Source organism: Artibeus jamaicensis, unplaced genomic scaffold (genome assembly GCF_021234435.1).
Source record: "Artibeus jamaicensis isolate MK-2021 breed Jamaican fruit bat unplaced genomic scaffold, CSHL_Jam_final contig_471, whole genome shotgun sequence".
NCBI lineage: Eukaryota > Metazoa > Chordata > Mammalia > Chiroptera > Phyllostomidae > Artibeus > Artibeus jamaicensis.
In genome coordinates, this window is record NW_026521850.1 from 3,100,533 (window position 1) to 3,123,607 (window position 23,075).

A 23,075-nucleotide genomic window follows, 5' to 3' on the forward strand; every position below is an offset into this window, starting at 1 on the left:
ATGGGAGGACTGGAAGATCTCACAGGCTGTTTTCAGCTGCCTGCGCATCTACCCCGCGCCAGCTACTCCCGGCCTGCCGCTGACGTCACCGCCTGCCATGCTGCCCTCCATTCACTGGGTCCCAGCTGCCCTGGCCTTCTTTCAGCTCCTGCACCAGCCAAGGGCAGGGCCCTTGTATTTGCTTCCAGCTTGGAACGCTCTTCCGTCCACATGTGGGCGCACCATTCCGTTTAGAACCCAGCCTTCACTTCCGTCTCAAGTAGCGCTCCCTGTCCGCCACGTGGCTCTGTTGCATTTTCCTTATAGCATAATCCGAGGAGGTCTTGGTGGATTTGTTTGCCGGTCTTCCTCAGGTTAGGGCCCTCATCTTCTTCTTCACTCTTGAACGGAGAACGGGGCTTAGCAAAACTTGTTGAAGAAATGGGGTGCATGAACGAATTAGCGAGTCCGTGGAATTCGGTCCCACTTTCTTCGTTTTAGGATCCCGCTCTGATCCCCTCCACCCCCAACCACCCCAGGATCGAAATGGGCGGAAACCACGTAGCAGTCCCCGTCCCAGCTGGAGGCCCGTTACCAAGGCTGCGGGGTGCGGGGGGAGGGGTCGGAAGTGACGCAAAGTACTTCCGCTTTTGCAGCAGCAGAATTTCCGGAGTGTAGGAAAGGTGGTGACGCCTTCGGACGGTAGGTCGAAAGCGGCGTTTTCTTGTTCCAGGTGTTTTTTTTAGCTGCGCTTATATAAATGGAGCGGTGGCGGTTATGGTCTTCTTTCTCCGGAAGACGCGCCTCTGGCCTGCGGTTTTCACGGATGAGGGTGGCGCCGTTTGCTTGGCCGCCGCTCCAGTCCCTAGTCCCCTCCGCACCGGGACCGAGGTCGCGTCTTTGCGCCGAAGGGGACGGAGAAGCGGCCTTCGCGGTAGTTCCTCCCTTCCTCCCCTCCCGGCCCCGGAACGCCCACCCCAGAGCGCAGCTGAGCCCCTTTGGCGCCCCCCAAGTGGTGCAGAATCCGGGGCCAGGCTTGGCACGGTTGTTCCTCAGAAGCGGGGATAAGTGCATATTCAATTCATTCCAAAGGCATAGAACTATCTGGGAGCCAGAATCGCAGCCCTTAGGGGGCCGATCATGGCACAGCTGAGCCACGTGCAGTAGGGAAGCAGCTGGATTGTTGGGAAACGCTGCATACCAGGCAGAGGGGACCCGGGGAGGCGATCAGAGAGGCTTTCTTGATGTGACTTTCAAATTTAAACCAGTACGCAGGTCAGAAAGGTAACACGGAGGAAGTGCACTGCTGCGGGCGTGAGCTGCTTTTTCAAAGTCCCTGAGCAGGAAAAGGAGTGCGGTGTGTTCGAGAACCTGAAGGCAGGGCGTCTGGACCCCGGAGAGAAGGAGAGCTGGAGAGGCAGGCGTGGACCAGACCCATGGTGAAGGGCATGGTAGGTCTGCAGTTTGGGAATGTTATCTTGAGAATAATGGAGAAACCATGAAATGATTATAGTGGGAAGTGACCACGTATTTAAAAGTTTGTGTTGAACTCAAGAAACCAGAAGGAGATAGGTATTTTTAAAAAGAAAGAAACGGATGGGAAGTAGGATATGTTGTAGACGATCGGTGGGTAAATACACACTCTCGGAGTCCGGAACCGAATTGATAAAAATTTTAATGGCCAAAGATTTTCCTGCGCAGGGGCGAACTTCCCCAACTGTGACCGGAGTCACGTAGCTACTCAGAGCTACAAAATGGAAGTCGCGCCTGGCTTACAGACTACTGGGTATTTATATTTTCTAGCAAGCAAGCAAAGGCATACAGAAGCAGAGGTGGTGGTTAGCTATTGGCTTATTTAAAAACGGCGAGGGTCCCTGATTGGTGGGTGCTGCTGCTGGCGGGCACTTTCTGGTGGCCCAGGTTAGTTACCTTATTTGGCTAGAATTTTAAACCCAATTGTTCCCTGATGTTTGTTCATTACCCTGTTCCAGGAACTGCAGATTTAGGGTTGGGTAATGCCCTAGCTGTAATTTTCCTAGCTGGGTATAACAGATATTTGATGGAATCGTCTGTTTATTGTTACGAAGAGGTCCTGAAAGGACCAGGAAAGTCAATGAAGGGCTGACGGTCACAGGCACCGCCCCTGGAGCAGACTCTGGGCAGTAATGAGGGTGGAAGTGACCTGTGGGCTGAGAAATGGATGGACTGCAAGGAAGTAGAGAGGGCAGCTTGTCTCAAGAGTTTGCTGTGTAGAGGAGGAAAGAAACGCTGGATGGGACTTTAGAGTTCGAGAACGGCTGCATCCGTGTTGTTTCGCTTTGCTTCATTCAGAAGAGTGTAGAGATTGAGGGAGTGCTGCTAGAAGGGGGCCTGTGCAGAGGAAGAGGCTAGAGACCCGAGGTGGGGTCTCCTGTTGGATCTGGTCTCTGAGAGGCTGGCCTCCAGCACGCATGGGCAGATGGCCTTTGGCAAGAGAATCCCCTCCTTTGTTGCAGCAAGAGGGGAAGAAAGGGGACAGGTGCACGCAGGCATGTTGCATTCGGAGGGAAATAACCTGTCTAGTGTGTGTGCGTGTGAGGGAGGTCACGGGCAAGTCAGTTGGCTGCGAGTGAGAGGGAAGACTGGAACTTAGAAGTCTGCTGAGAGTCGGGGAGATTTGATATAATTATTTTAAAAAGAGTGGGCAAGTGAGTTGTCTCAAGCAGGGCTGCCCCCAAAAATAGCATTCAAGCTACATACATAATTTAATATTGTGGCTAGTAGCAATATTAAAAAGCATGAAAAAGTGGAATTAGGAATGTATTTTACCAAACAATATTCAAATTGCTATTTCAACAGGAAAGTAACATGCAAGAACTATGACTGAGACATTTTAGTGTCTTTGTTCTAAGTCTGGGGAGTCTCAAAGTGTATGTCACACTTTGAGCACAGTGTGGCCCGGCCACACTTCGGGTACTCGGCGGCCTCTCGGGGCTGGTGGCTCCCACATTGCAGTGCAGATCTAGATGGACACAGTTTGATGGCTGGGCAGCGTGCTGGTCCCAGATAGATGGTGCTCGTCCGCCCAGTTGTGAGTTTTCTCCAGGGTACCTGAAGAGAAGCATTCATTCATTCCAAAATAGGTATTTATTGAGCTCCTCCTACAAGCCAGGCACTCTGCTAGCTGCCCGGCTACAGTAGCTTAGAAGGGTGGGCCAAAGTAGGGTTACAGTTGTTCATATGGAGAATAATGCCCCAGGAGTAATAAAGTGCCCTGCAGACTCACCACTGCCAGCTCCTTTTCCAGTCCCCGGGTGAGGCAGATAAACCCCCTCCCCGAACAGGGAGTTAGCTCTCGACACTCACCCTGCCGGCAGCTGAGACCTCAGAGGCCACAGGTGAGTTTCCGTTGTCTCTGTGTGGCAGCGGAGAGGAAGGCCTCAGCCCGCGCTCTGGGCCCCTCCACTGACGGGGGAGACCCTGAGGCTGGGGGTCTGGGCTGATTGTGCAAGTCCGCATGTCCATGTGCAGCCCCTCCCCTCCGCCACGTAGTGTCTTCACTGCCCAGGAGGAGTTCAGTGCCCCTCTAGAGAATGGGCTGACCGCTCAGACCTGAAGGGGCACTGGTACGGGGGGATCTCCAGGATCCACCGTTATGTGACAAACAGCAGGATGCAGACCAGAATGTGTCGATGCCGCCTTCTGTGTACGGGGAGAGGTAGGGCCAGGTGATGCTGATTGAGCCCCGTAAGTGCACTAACTAGTCGAAAGAAATAAAATCCCAAAAGTTGAAACACAGAAGGAACGCAGAGAAAGGAGAGTCACAGGCGTATTTGTAAGAGCGAACCTTCAACCATCTCTTTTGTCAAGTTCATTTCCATCAGTGTACTTCAACTTCAGAATGCATGTGCTCTCCGTGAGTATTGACATTGGTGCCTTATTAAATTTCATCCCAGCTTACTGCAGAGTTTAGATGCTCTGTCGGACGTTAACAAGGCCCGTCCAGTCTCTTTCTCACAGAGGTGACCTTCGGACCGAGGTCAGTGTTCAAGTCCCTGCTGTCCCTGCGGTGAAGGTGCTGGCAGGTCCTGCACGCTGATGTGACACAGAGTCCGGGGTGGCTTCTCAATGGTGGAAACACAGGCAAACCGCCCTCCTCCTTGAAATTTCCCTTTTTTTTTTAGCAGAGGATAATGAAATGACTATTTTTTTAAAGCTTTATTTATTTATCTTTAGAAGGGAAGGAGAGGGAGAGAGATATCAATGTATGGTTGCTTCTCATGCATCCTCTGCTGGAAACTGGCCCCTGCTGGGAACTGGCCTGCAATCCAGGCATGTGCCCTGACGGGGAATCGAACTATGATCTTTTGGTTCCCGGGGCCGTGCTCAATCCACTGAGCTATACCAGCCAGCGTGGAAATGACTATTTTTTAAACTGCAGTTGGACTGAATGCTACAAAGGTGAAGCACAGTTTGCTAGGAAATCAGCACAGCATTGGGGGATGCACTAAGCCCGAGGGATCAGGGAAGTCTTTCTTTCCTTTGCTTTTTTTGGGAAATACTTAGATAGTTATAGCCTTGAATTGCTTGTTTTTAAAAACAAAAGGAAGCAATCTATACCCTGGTTCTGCCCCTTGCTTTTTATTTTGGGCATTCAAATGAGTGTAGATAAAAATAGAATGCCCCTGTCCTCCTTATCCCAATTAAGAAATAAAAGATCACAGATATAAAAGAAACCGGCTCTAGGCGCATCCCCCATCCCCAAGTTGGCCAGCCAGTTATAATTCCCATGCCATGTTCACAGTTTTCCTAGTATGTATCCACTGAGAAAAGACACATTAAAGTGTTTGCAGACTTTACACTTTATATACATGGTATCATAATGGGTACATTCTTTTCACCAGGGGGAGCTTTCTTGAGGCAGTGATATTCCTGCCACACTCTGAAGGAGAGAAGGAGGCAGCCGGGAATGTCCTGGGTGCAAGGAGTCTGATGCTGGTAGACCTTGAACCAGGGAGGTGGCACGTTTGGGGGACCAGAAAAGGTCCCCCAAGTGTGTGGCTGGAGCCCAGAGTTGGGAGGAGAGGTAAAGGTGAAGCTGTAGGGGTAGGGGCTGGCGGCACAGGCTCTGTGTCTCCTTGTTTCTGGGCAGTGGGAGCAGGCCGAGCAGTTACTGTGAGCCGCCCGCCCCCGCCCCCCCCACACTTAGAATAGTGTGCAATGTATATGCATGACTCCAGCCGGCCATTTGTCATATAACTTTGTTTTCTTACGATTTTTTTCCTCTGGAGGCTGATGTTTAAAATGCTTTGCAAAATAAACTATTGTCAGATTTCCCTCTAGGAATAAAATGGAAGGCAAATTGAGCAGATTGGAAATCCACACTCCAGTTTTTGACAAGAAAAAGAAAAAGTATTCTGTAGAGAAGGAAAGACATCGGATGTGGGCCCATGAGAATTTCAGAGACTCCCCCTTGGAAAGTGAACTGTCTCACAAAACAAAGAGTAAAAACAAGAGAAAAGATCACCAGTTTCTCACTTCTCCTTTAGAAAAATCAGAACTCGGTGATGAGACCAAAGAGGCCTCTCCTACAGCCAAAAAGAGGAAAAAGAAGAGGGCTTTGGGGGTGCAGGGCGACGCAGGCGTCGTGTATGTCGTAGTGGATAAAGAAAACATTAAGGACACCCTGAAGAATGTTCGAAAGGATGTCGACATCATTTATATTGACGCGAGCAAGGAGCAAGCCTCAGCCAAAGGGCCTGAAGCTGAGCAGCTGCACACAGTTGCCAAGCGACGGAAAAAGGAGCTGGAAGAAGCACACCATCAAGTCAGGGAGAAAAAGAAGAGGCGGAAGGAAGTTGCGTCCTGTGATGAGGCTGAGCAAGGGGGCCCCAGTGCCAGCCTGCCCCAGCCCCAGCCCCAGCCGCAGCCCCTGCTTCCTGTGCCCCTCAAAGGCCCAGTTACACCACCGCTGGGGGCCGCTCGTGAAAGGAAGTCCAAGAAAAGGAAGAGAGAGATTTCCCATAACCAGGAGTCTGAGCGTCCTGAGACCGGGAGCTCTGAGGGATGGCAAGCGGCCCACGACGCAGGCACTTCAGAAGGCAGGAAGGAACCCCGCAAGTTCAAGAAAAGGGCCAAGAAAAGGAGGCGAAGGTCTGCTGGTGACGGTGCCCGAGCGCCTGACGGTGGTTGTTCAGGCTGCCCCGCGAGCCGTGAGCGCCCGGACGCACCCTGCGATTCACCGGAAGGTCACAGCTCCTTGGCTGAGGACAGCACAACACCCCAGCTGCCAGAGGAGCAGACACAGGCACCCTCGGAAGGGGCGGAGAGGTAACGCGGGACCGTCCTGCCTTCTGAGGCTGTCCGTCCTCTGTGGGAATTGTGCCCAGGGCCTCTGTTCGGCATGTCCACGGCAGATGGCAGAGGCCCCGGAGGCAGACCAGGCCGAGTGCGTGTTTAAGCCCACCCTCCGCAGGCCGTGTTCTTTCCCGTGCACACATGGGCAGCCAGCTTGGGTTTGCAGTGAGTGCTCTTGTAGCTCTGAAGTTGGGACTCGGTCTAATGGGCCTTTTGAGACGCCCACATTACCCCGTCTGTCTGTGTGCGTCTGGATGGGAGGAAGGAGCAGGTGCCTGAGAATGCTACCCACCAGGGCACGGCTTGAATTGGGGTTCTCACTAAGAAAGGAGATTTTAACATTTTATATGTAGTTGTCGTGTGAGTGTAGCATCTGCTGCATAAAGCAGGGAGGTGTGTTTGTTTGTTTGTTTTTTCTCAGTTCCTGGGACTAGAGACAGATTCTCCCGCCCCGCCCCCATTTTTACTCAGTGGCTTCCTCACATGTGTTAGGTTGTCCTGGCTTAACCCAGCTCCATGTAGCAGCTGAGTGGAGGAGGGCCCGCCGGGCCGGCTCCTGTGGTAATTGTGGCCCCACCCACGGCACCCTCCGTGCAGTCCCACCTGGGGTGTCTCCAGAACACTGACAGTGAGGCAGGAATGTCCTAGGCCTGGTGCGCTTAATTTACATTGCACTGTGAGCCCTCTGAAAGCTATGGACCCTTTTCTTGGACAAGCACACACAATTTTTTTTTTTTTTTTTCAGTTTCCTGTATGAGCAGTTACTTGATACAGTTGAACGTAGGAAGAGATTCAAACATCTGGCAGAGAGTTGAGAATGGATTAGTGATAGATATATAGAAAAACAATCAAAGGGGAAATGTGGCCATTACTGACCACAGCAAAAATAACTAACCATCCGCGACTGATGTCGGTGGGATGGGTGTCATACCGCAAACCAACCAACCAACGGGTCACTGGTTCAATTCCCATTCAGGGCGCATGCCTAGGGTACAGGCCAGGTCCCCGGTTGGGGGCGTACAAGAGGCAACGGACATCAGTGTTTCTCTCCTCTTCTCTCTCCCTTCTCCTCTTTCTATAAATAAATAAGTAAAATCTTTTTTAAAAAAACAACTGTAACCATGGGAGCCCTGGGTACTGATTTAACTAATTAGCAATCATTATTCTAAAGCCTAACTCACTGGAAGGGGTCAGGGTGAAGTGTCTTGGGTGTCTGTGGAGGTAGAAGAGGGCTTAGCTCACTGGGAGGTCAGTATCTAACACAGAAACCGCTGAGAAACAGCCCAGTAAGAAACAGGGCCCGGGCTGCAGGTCCCCCTGCAGACGGCCTCTGAGGCGCGCCCACGTGGGCAGTCCCTGTGCGAGCCCGGACCTCCCGCCCAAGTCTCCCCTGGTCTGAGGGAGTCGTGGCAGGAGCAGAGGTTCTCGGCTGTCAGGGCCAGGTTACCTCGGTGCTGATCGACCCGCTTCCCCCCCCAGGGTAGGACCGGCCGGTAAAGACTCCGAGACAGTGTGTTTATCTGAGGACTCGAAGGACTCGGACGTGGCCGGCGTGGACTTGGACGCCGCCGTGCAGCAGCTCCGCGAGTTCATCCCCAGCATCGGCGACAGGGCTGCCACCACGATCAAGCGCATGTACCGCGATGACCTGGGGCGGTTTAGAGAGTTCAAAGCACAGGGTGAGCTGGTGGGACTGCGGTGTCTCCGAGAAGCCCGGTGGGCTTTTGTGAACAGCTCAGGTTTACAGGTTCATGAGGTCCAGCCTTTGGTTCCTTTCAGCTTTCCCTCCAACCAGAGTAGGGGTTCCTAGTTGAATTTATTGGGGTTACCTTGGTAGATTGGATTTCGTTGGTATCAGATGTAGAATTCTGTAATAGCCACCCCTCCAGAATCACTGTCCGAGCTGCAGGGTGGGCCCAGCGCGGTGCCCTGGTGCCCTCTTTGCCTGGCCTCTGGTCGGGAGGCAGGTGGCCTGGGGCTGCAGGGGCCAGAGGATCGGGCCTGGGGGTGAATGGGCTGCGGCCTGGGAAGGATACGCCGCACAACTGAAATAAAATTAAAGACATTAACTCATCAACTTCGATGAGGTGCAGTTTCTTTTCCTGAGTCAGTAATTTGAGGGCGAGCTGGTGGAGTGGACGTGTTTCAAACAAGACCCAGCTTGGTCCCCTCCCTGATCTCACTGTTACGAGACCGTCCTGGGAAGCCTGTTGGACTCAGCCACAAGCTGCACCTGTTCGCCTGTGCACTGACAGGAGCTGCGGTCGCCCAGGGGCGGCCGTGTAGGGAAGGGAAGCCACGCTCCACCGGGGGACAGGGCGCTGAGCGTCCAGTGCAGGAGCGGGCGGCTCCCGGGCAGGCGCAGGCCAAGCCCTGGGCTGCCGCTGCTGAAGCCACGAGCTGGGTTGGCTTTTGCTCGTTACTGACGACACACTCTTCCTCCCACCCCAACTCCTAGGTGTCGCCATTAGGTTTGGCAAGTTTTCTGTGAAGGAAAATAAGCAGTTAGAGAAAAACGTGCAAGAATTCCTGTCCCTGACGGGAATTGAGAGTGCGGACAAGCTGCTGTACACGGACAGGTACCCAGAGGAGAAGGCTGTGATCACCGACTTGAAGAGAAAGCACGCCTTTCGCTTGCACATTGGTAAGTTTAGAACCGCCACGGCTGTCCACCTCACACGGGTGGCCCAGGGTCACATTCGGTGCATGTTAATGCCGCCGTGGGAACAGTGTTCTCAGCAGCAGCCTGTGTTGCAGGGATTGAGAGTGTTCACGCCTCCCAACTAGGGTGCCTTACCGATTTTAGGAAGAACGAAATGCCAGCTTCCAGCTTTCGTTCTCGGCAATAACCGCGGTTTAGGTCGCTCTCCCTGCTCCTCGTGGTGGACGTGTTCCACTCGCCGCCCCAAAGCACAGCCTCTGTGCAGCAGGGGCTCCGGAGAGTCGCAGGCATGGCCAAGTCTGTTCCGTGTAGCTGGAGCGCCTCCTAGAGGTGACGCTTGGAAAGTCAGGAGGGTGTGAAGCAGCCCAGGACTGGCCCGGGAAAGTTGCTTTTGCTCACGTAACTCAGTTTGTCTGCGAGGGTGAGCCCTGCGGGGGGGCTTGTTTCGCCTGTGGGGGTGCAGGTTGCTAGGCGAACCTGTTGGTTTGGAGAGGTGGTTTCTCTTGCGGGGGACTGTTGGCACGGTCCCCCACTTTAGCCACCCCTCCTCTACACGCTTTGCCTTTGTAAGGGTCTTGTCCATGAACTTAGGAGACTGGGAGCTAGAGCCTCTCCGGACAAAGCGCCCAGTTTTCTGAGACCTCCTCCAAGGAGCCTGGGGATGTATGCCCCGCCTCCCCGGACAGTGTCTGCAGGCCCTGCCCCGGTCTGGGGTGGTTGGTGTGCGGAAAGGGCTCTTCTGGGCTCCTTCACAGCGGCGACCACTCCCTGCCACACTGTGTGCCCTGCTGACCGCCCCTCCTCCCCCGTCAGGTAAGGGCATTGCCCGGCCCTGGAAACTCGTGTACTATCGGGCAAAGAAGATGTTTGACGTCAACAATTACAAAGGCAGGTAAGAACTTCATTGGTCCCCGCTGACCCTGTAAGTCAGAGTGTCGCCCACACGGATGGGAAGGGAAAGGCCGTGGCTGCATGCGTGTGGAGCCAGGGGCGTGTGCGTCGTCAGGTGCGGTCTTCCAGGACCATTTCAGTCCCCCTCTGACCTTCGTGCCCTCCCCCATCTCAGCTTTTTCCTTACACTTTCCTCTTGGCACTCAGCACACTCTGCCCTCTGACTGTTGCTCGGCCAGTGTCCTCAGCAAGCCCGTGTGCTCCCCGTGAGCCTGGACGTTCCTTCCCAGGGATGTTGCCTGAGCCCGGGCTCAGCTCTGTCCACCACGGCACGCAGGCAGCGGGCAGTCCCTTCCATGGGAGTCCGTGGGAGCGCTTAGCTGCTGATGGCCATTCTCTCCTCCACTTTTTCCCTAAATTAAATACCCAATTAGAGTTTGTTTCTGACATTCCAAATAAAGCAAACGCAGGTGCCAGGTGGGCTGTGGGTGCCTTCTCTGCTCTGAAGGGGCGAGCCTGAAAGCACTGGCCTCTCACAGCCACACTCGGTGACGGGGCTCCCTCGGGGAGGCCAAGTGACCCGCTCCAGCGGGACCTCGGAGTTCTGCTCGGCCCCGTGACTCTGCACCGAGACGTGCGTAGCCGCTGAGCTTCCGTTTATTCTTAGAATATCTTTCCAATGTCAGGAATTCTTTTTTTAAATTATTTATCTTTAGAGAGGAAGGGAAGGAGAGAGGGAGAGGAATATCAATGTATGGTTGCCTCTTGTGCGTCCCCTGCTGGGAATTGGCCTGCAACCCAGGCATGTGCCCTGACTGGGAATCAAATCGCGGTTGTTTGGTTTGCAGGCCCACGCCCAATCCACTGAGCCATGCCAGACAGGGCAATGTCAGGAATTCTTAATTGAAACAAGGTGGAAAGTCCAAGGATTCGAAGTCTCTGCGGGGCCTCGGGAGGCAGCCCCCTGTGCCCTCGTTTCTGTGCCCGCGTCGCTCTGCCACCCTTCCTGCTGCTGCCAGGTGCCTCTCAGTTCATTAGCCTGCGGGACACCCTGCTGCCCTTGGGAAGGAAACGGCTGGGAAGCACAGTTCTTAAAGGCGCAGGATCCAGGTCTCTTCCCTGTCCTCTGCAGTGGGAGAGGGATTCCTGAGCGCGCTGAGCCCTCCGCCCGGAAGGCTAGCTGCTCCCCGTCAGCAGAGAGGGCGAGGGTTTTCCAGGCCTCTCCTGAGCTGCCTTAGCGATGACACAGACCCCGCCCTGGTCCCGGGTCAGGAGCCACGGCAGGTCAGAAAGGGAGCTTTTCCTCCACTTCATCCACGGGGAGTGGTTTTCATCCTTCAGTAGCATGTTTGCGTGTGGAACCGACCCAGGGCTCCTGCCCTTGTGGGCCCCGTCCTCCAGAGCGCAGCGTCTCAGTGACCACCATCCTCATGTGGCCGCAGAGCACAGGGGTGTCCTGGCTCCTGACAGGGACATGTTGGCAGAGTGAAAGCACCGGGGTGGGAGGCTCGGGGTGAGGAAGAGAATGTGAACTAGCTCGGTCCTTGTGGGTACTGATGGCATGTGGGAAAGGCTGCAGTTTTAACATGTTAGGCTGAGTAAAAAATTAATTCATCAAGACGAGGTGCAATTAATTTCTGTACAGCCATCAGGAAGTGTTAAATACACACAACTCGCATTCTGTCTCCGTTGGCCAGCAGAGGCCTGGAGCAGGGACAGGGAAACAGGGGGCCCTCAGTGTGGAGCCGCGGGTTGTGGCGGGTGCGGGGGAGGCCAAGCTCTCCGAGGAGGACCCTGGGGCCTTGGGCCCCGGGAGTCAGGGAGCTCCCGCGTCACACTCGGCGGGAGTCGTCCTGGCAGGTGAGGGCGGGCTCTGCAGGCACCTGGAGAAGTCTGTGTTGTGTGCTGTGCGAAGTGCGGGACCTGTGGGTCTGGGTGGGAACACCCCGACCCCAGTATTTGCTCTGGGTGCTGTGCACTAGCCGGGCCTCTGGCCTGGTACAGCGGGGCCTGGTTTCTAGGGTGACCACAGTCGAGATGCCGGGACAGGAGGCGACCCAGGCTCTGGGAGTTGGTCAGCCCGCCGTACCCGCTTTTCCAGGACTGCAGCAGACCCTGCAGGGACGACGGTGTGTAACCTCGTAGTTAGCTCGGCGTGGTGGCAGGCTGTGGGCGGCTTTGCAGGCCATGGTCAGGGTGTGTTTTCTCCTTTAACAACTGATCGTTAGTTGGGAAGGGTTGCTTAGTGAGAACAAGATGTCCCTTTGGTGATGGTGGAGGGCAGTGATTAAGAAGCTTAAGAACTTGCCCTGGCTGATGTAGTTCAGTGGATTGAGCACCAGCCTGCAAACCAAAGGGTCACCGGTTCGATTCCCAGTCAGGGCACCTGCCTGGGTTGTGGGCCAGGTCCCCAGTTGGGGGGGTGTGAGAGGCAACCAGCTGATGTTTCCCTCACACGTTGATGTTTCTCTCCCTCCTTCTCCCTTCCCCTCTCTCTACAGATAATAAAATCTTTTTTAAAAAAGCTGAAGACCCAGGTGGAGGTGAGCGGCACATGACCGAGTCACAGGCTTCAAAACCGGCCACCTTGCACTCTGTGAATCTCACCTAACTACGGAAGAAGTTACAGTAGGGAAAACTGTCATGGGCTCCCTCTCTCGTAGGTACAGCACAGGGGACACCACGAAGTTAAAGATGTACCACTCCCTCCACGGCAATGACTGGAAGAAGATTGGGGACTTGGTGGCCCGAAGCAGCCTCTCTGTCGCCCTGAAGTACTCCCAGATCAGCAGCGGTGAGTTACGGTCTCCAGTGCCCACCTGGTGAGCCCACCTGGGTGAAGGAGTGGGCCCAGCAGGCCGTCGGCCACTGCCGGGACCCAGTGCCCGGGACCCGTTGCGGCCGTTGCTGGGAAGCTGCTCTCCGGAGCCGCTTCAGCCCGCGCCCTCCTGTGCGTTTATGGGCCGTGCCCTTTACTCACAGGCCGATGGCTCCCCTCCTCTGTTCAGCAGCTTTCAGTGCGACCCTGACCGCCGAGGGGACCGATTCCAATGAAGCTGGGGGGCAGGAGAGGCTGGGCGGGGAGAGGTCCCTTCCTGAAGTGGGAAGGAGACTAAGGGGGCGGGGTACAGTTCAGGCCTGGTAGGCAGGGGTTGTCCTCATGACCAGTGGTGGTCACGTCCTGTCTCTTCCTCCTCCTTCGGCAGAAGCTTCCTTGGTTGTGTTCTGCTCATGAAAAATTCCCAGTTGCTTTAACAAGACTTTAGTTGGGGGTCACTGGTAGCGAGGGCTGCCATGCACCCGCCACACTGGCCGGTGGAGCCCCGGGTGTCTTCGAGGCCAGTGTGTGGTCAGCCCTGGCTTGAGTTGCAGACCAGGCCCTTTGTGCCACCAAATGCAGCCACAGATGCCGTGTGGAGACTGTGTGGCCCATTCTCATTTCCAAGAAGTAAAGCCAAAGTCTGAATTTTTTATGTCTTGTGAAAGCTAGGCGTCTTTTTCCCCTGGGGACCCTCTGGACTTTTAAACCATCATCCAGATTGTCATCAGGGAGAAGTGACGACAGCACTGGTGGGCCGGACCAGCAGCGTCCCCAGGCTGCGGGTCTCGGGCTCCTCCCCGGCGTGACCGATGTCTGGACACAGCGGCGAGCGTGGCTGCTTGACTCCCCGCCCAGGCGACGGGCTCCAGAGGCTCTCAGGGGCCTCCGTGCTGGTGTCGCCTCAGCCATTCGTTGCCCTGGAGACTCCTGGGGAGTCTCCCTGGGGCTCCCGGGGAGAGGTCAGCATGTGACAGACACTCACCTGGTTACAGTTGTCCCGTTAAATGTGGGGAACCTCAGAGTCTCGCGTGGGAGACATTACTCAGAAACGGGAAGACCAGCTTTGCTGAAGTTGCACAAAAGACTCCTGCATTAAGAAGGGCTCTCCTGCCCTTGGCTCTTAAAAGAACCCGCGGCCCCAAGTGCTTTCGTGGTCCGTGTGTCCAGGTTTTCTTTCTTTCTCAGACTTCTTTTTTTAGACCAGTTGTGCGTTCACTGTATGATTCAGAGGAAGGTGCCAAATTTCCCATGTGCCTTGCGCAGCCCCCCACCCCCGGTGGCCACCGGGGTCACTGTGGGTTTGGGTAAATGTGTGATGACGCGCGCCTGTCGTCATCACTTCCTTTCCAGTGTTGCGTTTGAAGGCCCACAGACTCGCAACTCTGAGACGGCCCTTTCACACCCGCAGAAAGGAACCACGGTGCCTGGAGCAGGGCGGAGACCCAGAGACTGATCAGGGCTGTGGAAGAAGTGATTCTAAAGAAAATGTCGCCCCAGGACTTAAAAGAGGTAGATTCTAAACTCCAAGAAAATCCTGAACGCTGCCTGTCGATTGTCCGGGAAAAACTCTACAAGGGTATATCTTGGGTAGAAGTCGAGGCGAAAGTAGGAACCAGGAATTGGATGCAGTGTAAAAGTAAGTGGTAAGTTTTAAGGCTTCTTATATAAATTTCGACAAGCTATTATTCCCTCCCTCTGCAGTTTCCACAGGGCGGGTGGGTGAGGTTGCTGGTGACGTCCGTGGGCTGAGCGTGGAAAGCCCGCCATGTCCGGGGCGAGGACTGCCGTCCCCTCTGTGCCGCCTCAGCTCCCTCGGTGTCAGTGCCTGGTTCAAGTCGGCCCTTAGCCACGCCACTCCTGCGGGGCTTCCCACAGACTCAGGTCCGCGAGAGAAGTCACAAATGGGGCCATCGGTGACAGGTCTGCCTTTCCTGTTCCGCCTCTCGGTGCCTTCACAGTGAGGGTCGCACGCCTCATCTTAGACCTTCTTCAGGTGCATCGTCACCTGGCAGTGTTTTCTGCCGACCTTGCTGCACGTCCTTTGCCTCCTGCAGCTTTGCCCAGCCCGGGGGTCTCTAAGCGGGTCCTGGACGCAGGGGCCCTGCAGCCCAGGGCCCGCCTCACACACAGGAAGCTCGGCACCTTGATCATCGGTGCCATTGACATCCCCAGTTGGTGCATTTTATGCGAACCCCTGGGTGACACAGTTTATTGTTTATGTGCCTTGCGTCCCTTCGAAGAGTCGTTTGTTTCATTCGAAGACCACGCTCAGGGATGTAAGCTCTGGAGAACAGGTCGCGGGTGGGAGGAGCCAGAACCCCGCCCACCCCGCAGTCTGGACTGGGACAAGGGGCTGGAGTGAGCCTTTGGTGGAGGGTCGGCCGCATGTGTTAAACTGGGGAGTCACCTTCAAAGTCCATGTCATTAAATAACATTCAAGATGTGCTTTTTATTTGAAGAAAAAGTCGGACACTGTGTTTACTTCATGTCACATTGCAATGACCTCCTGTGGCGCATTCCTCACCAGTGAGCATGGACGGCTGTGGGTGAGACTGGTGGTGCCAGCGCCACGGAGCACCATGTCCCTTCTTGTCAAGAAAGGAGGAGGCTGTGATGGCTGATGACCCGTCCATCACGTCACGGCAGGCTTTGCTGTGCAGACAAGGACTTCTTTTTAAAGGAGTACATTTATTTCCAGAGAGAGGGGAAGAGAGGGAGGGAAACATTAGTATGTGGTTGCCTCTTGTGCGGCCCCTACTGGGTTCCTGGTCTGCAGCCCCGGCGTGTGCCCTGACTGGGAATCAGATCAAACCGGCAACCTTTCAGTTCGCAGACTGGCACTCAGTCCACGCAGCCTGACCAGCCAGGACCAGAGGAGGGTTTTTGAAATATTTTACATCGGGAGCTTTAGTCACCCTTCCCTCCAGCCTGTGGCAGTGGGCGCTAGAGGGCCCACCAAAGCACTTAGAGGTTGCTTCGCTGAATTTGTCTCGTTTAGTGTTCCAGCTGCTGGTCATGGCAGTAAGAGCTATGCCACCTGTTTGATTTATTTTAGATTTTTAAAAAAGTTTTTTTAGAGGAGAAGGAAGGAAGATAGGGAAACACATTGATGTGAGAGAGAAACATCCATCAGCAGCCCCAAGTGCACGTCCCAACTGGGGACTGAACCCCCAACCCAGGCATGGGCCCCGTCTGGGAATCAGACCCTCACCCCTTTGGTTCACAGGATGACGCTCCAACCAAGTGAGCCACACCAGCCAGGGCCATCTGCTTTATAACAATGAAAACTCGGTTGAGCTTACAGTTTCCTTTAGCAAGCTGCTCATGGGCTCATCCTTCTTTCCCCTTTTAAAACAGTGCATCGTGGAGATTTTGTCACACACGGGGAACTCGTGCTCGTCGCCTGGTTTCAGTCACACCCGTTCTGTCCTTTCCCACTGGTGTTGAGAAAGGGCTGTTGTGGTCGGGGCGAGCAGCGGCGGCGAGCTGCAGGCGTTGGAAAGCGGCTCTGGGAAAGGGCAATTCAGATGAGGAAAATACTGGAAACTTGGCCCCTGAGTGCGAGCTGGGTTTTCCTTTGTTCTGACACAGGACGGAAATCCTGACCAAGAGGATGACGAACGGTCGGGACGTCTACCGAGGAGTCAACGCACTGCAGGCCAAGGTCAACCTGATCGAAAGGTACGGGCACACAGCACGGCTCCCCTGGGTCTCTCTCTGGTCACACGGCGGCTCACACGGCAGAGTACGCAGCGGGGTTGCCCTGGTTCAGACCGCTGTTCTGGTGCTTTCGCCGTATACGATCTTGGATGTGTTGCCGCCTTTCTAGGTCTTGGTTTGTTCATCTTAGATGCAGGTGATGAGGACAGCAGCTGCCTCTGGGTGTCTGAGGAGAGGGAATGCAGTGATCTGTGCACAGTGCGCTGCACGCTCCCCAGTGCGGCTCTTTTAGTCTTGGGAGGTGTCCGTGCGCACACGCGTGACTCCCGTCCGCTTGAGAGGGGGCCGACGGTGCAGGCTGAGCCCGCTGCTCTCCAGCTTGTGCTTGTCAGCGTCTCTGGGGTGCGGGCTCTTGGTCCGCCTTTGAATTTCTGTCCACCCAGAGCCCCTGTCCTGAAGGAAGCCCATGTGTCCGGGGGGCCTGGGCTCAGAGCAAAGGGGGGACAGAAAAGAGCAGGGGGTGCTCTGGTTCTGGCCACCCCAGCCATCCACCTTCTTCCTGCTCCATCCTGAACTCGGCCCTAATGGCATCAAGGCACCTTCAGTTGCCCGACCAGAGAGACGGCAGGGACAAGCGGAGTGGGGCAGGCCCTCGCCAGTCCAGAGTTGTCACTGCCTGCGGTCATGAAACCTTCCACAAGTGACTCGGGCCCCGAGCCCTGACGCCTCATTTGTGGATGGGGACAGTCCCCGATCTCCTCGGGGTGGACTTAGGGAGTGCATGAACGTTGAGGCCATAACACGGGTCTCTAATGTGCTGAGCACACATACTGTTTCCGTGTGTCTGCTCTGAGTGGTAAAGTCACGGTTTTACTGTGACACAGCAGCCTGGTTTGGTGGGGGACTCAAGGCGGGGGGGCCTTTTGGCTTGTAGTCCACTGACTAAGTGACTTAGGCTAGCGCTCCGACCCTGCTGGGCCCGTGTAACGGGGGGGGCGCTGGCACCAGGGACCCGGTGGTGCCTTCGGCTCTGAATTGTCTAAGTCCCTGAAGGTGTCTATCATGCTGACTTTTGCTGGAAAACTTGATTTTTATGTTTTCTCTTAGATTGTATGAAATAAACGTGGAAGATGCTAATGAGATAGACTGGGAAGATCTTGCCAGCGCCATCGGGTAAGACCGCTTGTTGGTGGGTGAGCTCGCAGGAAGGTTAACGGTGACAGGAGACAACTGCCTCTCGGGTTCCCAGGACCCGTGCTGCGCATGGACTGTGTCTGAAGTCGAGTTCACGTCTGTGTGTGTGTTGGGACCCCGCCCCAGACACCAGTAGGAGTGAGCGAGATGTGGACAAAGCCCCACTCTGCCCCTCTCCCGTCCCCTGGGGTGATGTGTCCCCTTCGCTGTCCAACAGTCGGCGGTGGGCGGTGGCCCTGGACAAGGGTGGTACTGCCTGGTTGCCGTCCTGAGGAAGTTTGACATTTGGCACAATTCTGTAAGCCCAGCCCACACTCAGATGTCAGGTGTCACCGAGTGTCCCCAGGATGCCCTTTATAGCGCTTCTCCGGACTTGAGGCGCAGTCCAGGGTCACACGTGTCCTGGTCCCCTTTCCTCATGCCCTGCAATCTGCAGAGTCCCCTGTGGTCTCTGATGGCACTGGCCCGCTGGAGGAGCACAGGCGGCCTGTCCTGTGGTCTGCCCTCGGGCGGAGTGTCCCAGGGCTGCTCCTGATTCGAGCGGGGCTCTGTGTTTCCAGCGGGGATGTGGCGGGTGAGGCAGTGTCCCTGTCGTGCTTCCCATCTCACCGCGAGGCGCCGATTCCGATCCCTGGGTCCGGCTGGCACCTGTGTGTTCTGTGCAGCTGCTCTCAGCGAGTTTTCTCTGGGTGGCGAGGGGGCCACGGGAGCTATTTTGAGACCGCAGCAGAGCCCTGTGGTTCTGCGTGGCCTGCTTCCCTCGGCAGGTGGTCATTTGCATGGAGTCGAGGCGTGAGAAGCCTCCTGTGTTTGGGAGCTGCTGTGTTCGCCTTTGCTGGGTGCCTTCTCGGCTGCAGCCTTTGCATTTTGAATCGGTCCTGCGACCGTGAACAGTGGCCTCCGGTCGCAGTGGGCAAGTGGAGTGGGGTGGCACCCTAGAACTGGGGCTTTGTAGTCAGCTGACCTGGTGCTGAGTCCTGGCCCTCGTTGTCTAGCTGCCCTTGGCCGGCTGTTCCCCAGCTTGTCTCGGTTTCCTCACCCACGAGATGGCTTAATAGGATCTAGTGTGGACCTGGGAGGGGGACGCAGGACAGGGTCCTGGCCTGGTGCGGATGCAGGAGCTGAGGAGCCCAGTCACCGTTTGCCTCTACGTATGTGACAGACGTAACATACGTAACAGATAGAGTCATCTACACCACTCCTTTTAGCTGCCAGTTAATCACCGAGACAAATAGGTCACTTTGTTTGAGAAAGTGTTCAGGAAGTGAAGTTAGGGATTTTCACTTTAAAAGAAGGTAAGAATTGGTTGTTTCAGTCTTAGTTACTATAAAGTGAAAATGTGTTTGAGTCACCAAAACATCATCAGCATCTGCTGTTTTTTTTTGACTTTGCAAAAAAAAAAATCGGGACGCCTGCCTTTGAATGGGGATGAAGACGTATTTGTTCTGAGTGTGATGCGGGAGAGGGTGGATTTGGAACTGAATCGCCGTGTTGTCCCTGCTGTGCCCCTCATTAGGTGTGAGGTCTGGGACGACTTCTCTGTCCTCAGTGTCCCCATCTCTAAAGTGGGGGCACAGAACAGTGACTTCTTGGTAGAGTGGTCGTGGGCTCATTTGCTCCCACCTGGGAGGGGCTTCGGGCAGGGCCATGCACTTATGGGGCGTCGGCACGGGCCGGCCCACGTTACACGTCGTCTTCCCAGCCAGTGATTTAGTTCCTCCAGTTGGAACAGAGCCTGTCTTGTGTGCTGCTTTCATCCTTGTGTGTGTGTGTGTGTGTGTGTGTGTGTGTGTGTGTGTGTGTGTGTTAGCCAAATGGTCAATAGCTTGCCAGGTGTGTCTTACTTCTTTGCATTTGTGGCCGTGGTGATTTCAGGTTCAGGGTTGGGAAAGCCACTTGGGTCTGCAGACCTCTCAGTCAGTGTCCCTGTTCGTGCTGGACTCATCAGTGCCGAACTGATGGGGCTTTGAACTGACACCGTTTCCACCTTTTCCTTCCTAAAGGGACGTTCCTCCGTCTTATGTCCAAAGTAAATTTTACAAGCTGAAGGCCACCTGCGTTCCCTTCTGGCAGAAGAAGACCTTTCCAGGTCAGTATTTTCAGGGCCTGAGGCATTAAGAGCACAGTGCATGGTGCCCTGTGCTGGTGGTGGCCTTGGGCAAGTGACCTCCCTCCTGAGCACCTCACTTCTCCCATTGTGAAATGGTGACAGCTGGTGCGTTGTGATCCCTGCCCAACGGGCAGACGTTCCGAGGCACCAGATGATGTCACACGTGTGAAAGGCAGTTGCCGGGTGCTTGGTGCATGGCAAGCACGCATGTCTGACCATGAGTGCTTCCGGCTCGCTGCACTGTGCACGTGTGCAGACACGTACCCCACATGCGTGCACACACACTTAAGGGGAAACAGGCGCCTGGTTCCTTCTTTGTGGCCGTGCGTGGTGGTTTAGATACATGATTCCCAAGCTCGGGTCACCCGAGTCATGTGGGGAACTTGCTAAAAATATAGGCAGCGGGCCTCCCGCCCGACGGAGTGCTCCTCCGCAGACCGGCTGCGGAGGCTCGGGCTCCTCTCACGAGCTCGCAGGAGCGTCTCCAGTGTCTGCCCAGCACGGGCGTCCGGGCCCCCGCCCTGCCATGTGTGATGGAGCGCCACGGGCATGCCACAGATGTCCCTGCCCGGCTGTGAATCCCGGCCTCGCCCCGACCAAGTCCATAACTTGGGCACGTGTCATACAGTGTCATGGGGCCTCAGGTTCCCCATTTGAAAAACGGGCGAGCTGCAGTGCCTGCCTCAGAGGACCCCGGAGAGGACGGAGTGAGTGGCCGTAAGCTGATCAGTGAGAACAGGGGCCTGCACGGGAATCACAGGCCAGGGCAGGGATGTCTGTCCTGCCCACTGCCCCTTGACCTTGGGGCGAGGCTTTGTGCAAATGACTTCAAAGTTAACCCTTTCCTTCAGAGATCATAGACTACCTGTATGAGACGAGCCTGCCTCTGCTCAAGGAAAAGCTGGAGAAGAAGATGGAGAAGAGAGGCAGGGAGCCGCACACTCCCGCGGCGCCGAAGCGGGCCTTCCTGTTCCGAGACATCTTCCGCTGCCGTGACGATGACAGTGAGGGGGAGGACGGAGCTGGAGGGACTTAGGGGGTGGGGCATTTCTCGCCCACTCTCCACGCTTGGTTGTGTTTGCATATGTGTGCCGGTAAAGCTGTTTTCAGTGTCAATAGAAGAGAAGATACAGAGGCTGTAGACATGACGACGTGTGTTGTGGAGCTTTGAGAACTGACATCACCAGGTTCAAGTTTGTTTGGAAAGGAAGAGCATAGGTGATGCTTTCACACTTCAGTCATACTGATAAAATCGCAGCTGACGCTTTTTCTGAAACCACAGGACCCCAAGTCCCCATGCAGAGGAGGATAGTTAGTCACGTCCTGTAAGCACTTTGTTGCCAGGCGCCCCCAGCGCAGTGAGAGCATCGGCCCTTCCCCTGTTGCTGAGGCTGTGCTCTCGGTGGATCAGGTGTAGGTGAGTGTCAGAGGGAGTCCTGGGTGCTTTCAGTTCCCTGCGCGTGTCATGCATGTGCAGCTTGTCTTCCTGGGCGGCTTCCTGGTGTGTAAGTGTGTGTGCTTTTCACACAAGACGCCCTCTCCGAGCCGGTTGCGAACTCCTCTGGAGGCTGCCCGCAGGGAAGAAACTCATACCATCTTCCATTGCTTCCAGGAAAACTGGCACTTAGGGAAAGCTGTGGGTCTCGAACCTCCTGGAGACTTGAGGGCTCCCCTGTGGGTCAGGAAAGCAGAACACTGCAGGCACTGCAGATGGAGACGGACCCCTGTGGGGTCCAGGCCACAGAGTCGTTACACGGGGTGCAGGAGCCAGCAGGGCGGTCGGATTAGCCAGCAATGGGGGCCCGTGGAGCGGCCACCACAGCCCCTCTGCCTACATGCCCCCGTGCTCCCCCGCCAACTCTGGGCTGTCTGGAGCCTGTGCGGCTCTGTCCCTTCTCTGCCACTCAGCCCCAGCTAGAACATGTGTCTCCCATGGGCAGCCCCCAAGCAAGGCCCGCTGGGCAGGGGAGTCGCGTTCCAGGCTCCTCCCCACATCTGTACAAGGCAGAGCCCAGGAAGGACAGTGGGCTGCGCAGCGTCCCGCACACCGTGTCCCCGCCCATGCCGGGGTGCAGCCCAGTGTCCCCCGAGTGTCTTCCCCATTGTCACTTGAGTTATATCATGCTGTGATGTTGGTTCCCAAACCTGCCGTGACTGGGGAAGGGAGAACACAGACAAACCAGTGTCCGGGTCCCCAGAGTCTCCCCAGAACCCCGAACAGCATTGTGCAAATGCAGACACTCAGTAAATACTCAGTGAGCAAAAGCATATTTTCTTTTTAGAAAGCATTTTGCCTTTAGTCACTCCTCTGTGAGACATGCCAGCCTCCATGCTGCTGGGAATATGAATTGTATGTTCCTTGTGGCAGACAATCCGGTAAGATACAGTGAATCCTTAAGAATGTACATACTCTGTGATCCGGGAATTTCACGTCTAGAACCATGAAATACTAGAACTAATATATGAGAATGGCACATTTACCGTATATAAAAAACAAAAAAGTGTAAATGTTTCTTAATAGGAAACTTGTTAAGTAACTGTATATTCCTAGAATGGAGTATTATGCAGTAATGTTAAATGCTGACAGTTTTGGTTAACACAAAAAGAGGTGAAGAGTATTATCAACCGAGATATTTCAGAAGAGTATATATTTTCTCAATTTTGTAAAATAAGAAAAGAAAATGTGTGTATATAGGTACATTAAAATATGCAGAAGAATTGAACCCAAGACGTTGATGGTGTTTTATTTCTCTGGGCAGCAGGCTTGTGCGTTTACAGGTTAGAGTGCGTGAGTTGCAAGGGCCCAAACCTCAAACTGAGATCTGAGGGGCCTGGGAGCTCTCGGCAGAAAGTCCAGGGGGAGGGCTCGCCCCCAGCCCCAGGGTGCGCCTTCTCTGGAGCCCTCTCCAAGCCGCGCAGGGCCCCCTTCACACGGCCCCCGTTTCTGCAGTCCCAATACCCACCCAGAGGAAGGAAAAGGCTCTCTTTCTGTTGTTCTGGCTTAAGCTCCGGTTTTGTTCCTCATGCCCAGACTGAAACGTGTGCCCAACTCTGACCTCTCACTAGCCGGGAAAACGGCTGGCAGCAGCCACACTGGGCTCGCCTCTGGAGCCGGGGTGGAGCTCAGCATCCCTCGAGTGGCCGAGAGGGTCCATTTCCCGGGAGAAAATTGGGGTCCCGTGCAAACCACAAGAGTAGATGATGACAGTAAATCAGGTACCCATGCTATGAATTTTACCTAGTAAACGTGTGCACTGTGTAAAAGTTGGATTTTTCTAACTTTCTCGCCTCTATCTCCTGTGTGCCTCCCCCTGGGGCTGGGAAGATGTATACCATACAACTGCAGGGACTTGGAAGGGCCGACTGGCTCTGTGAAATGCCTGTGGGGGGAGGGCGGGATCCCCCGGTGCGGGTTGGGATGT

The 23,075-nt window shown here is 55.1% G+C and overlaps 1 protein-coding gene across 5 annotated transcripts; it reads left to right on the forward strand.

The window, feature by feature from the left end:
* The first annotated feature begins 627 nt into the window (after positions 1–627).
* TTF1 (transcription termination factor 1) lies at positions 628–22,376 on the forward strand. Of its 5 annotated transcripts, none has more exons than XM_037158556.2 (12): positions 638–681; positions 1,248–1,430; positions 5,290–6,288; positions 7,795–7,994; positions 8,774–8,959; positions 9,791–9,869; positions 12,532–12,662; positions 14,098–14,332; positions 16,281–16,370; positions 17,457–17,522; positions 19,547–19,632; positions 20,505–22,376. In XM_037158556.2, exons 3-12 carry the CDS (start codon positions 5,309–5,311, stop codon positions 20,687–20,689), a joined length of 2,238 nt encoding a protein of 745 aa, XP_037014451.2. In that variant the 5' UTR covers positions 638–681; positions 1,248–1,430; positions 5,290–5,308; the 3' UTR covers positions 20,690–22,376. The 5 variants fall into 5 exon arrangements, 4 of the variants coding, with proteins under 4 accessions (XP_037014452.2, XP_037014451.2, XP_037014450.2 ...); XM_037158555.2 differs by having other exon boundaries at positions 5,302–6,288; XM_037158557.2 differs by lacking the exon at positions 1,248–1,430 and having other exon boundaries at positions 628–681; positions 5,302–6,288.
* Positions 22,377–23,075: the final 699 nt, after the last annotated feature.

Coding starts and splice junctions, on each gene's coding strand:
- TTF1 (XM_037158557.2), top strand. CDS start 5,309: ATGGAAGGCAAATTGAGCAGATTGGAAATCCACACTCCAGTTTTTGAC. Junction 6,289..7,794: donor CCCTCGGAAGGGGCGGAGAG/GTAACGCGGGAC, acceptor TTCCCCCCCCAG/GGTAGGACCGGCCGGTAAAG. Junction 17,523..19,546: donor GATCTTGCCAGCGCCATCGG/GTAAGACCGCTT, acceptor TCCTTCCTAAAG/GGACGTTCCTCCGTCTTATG.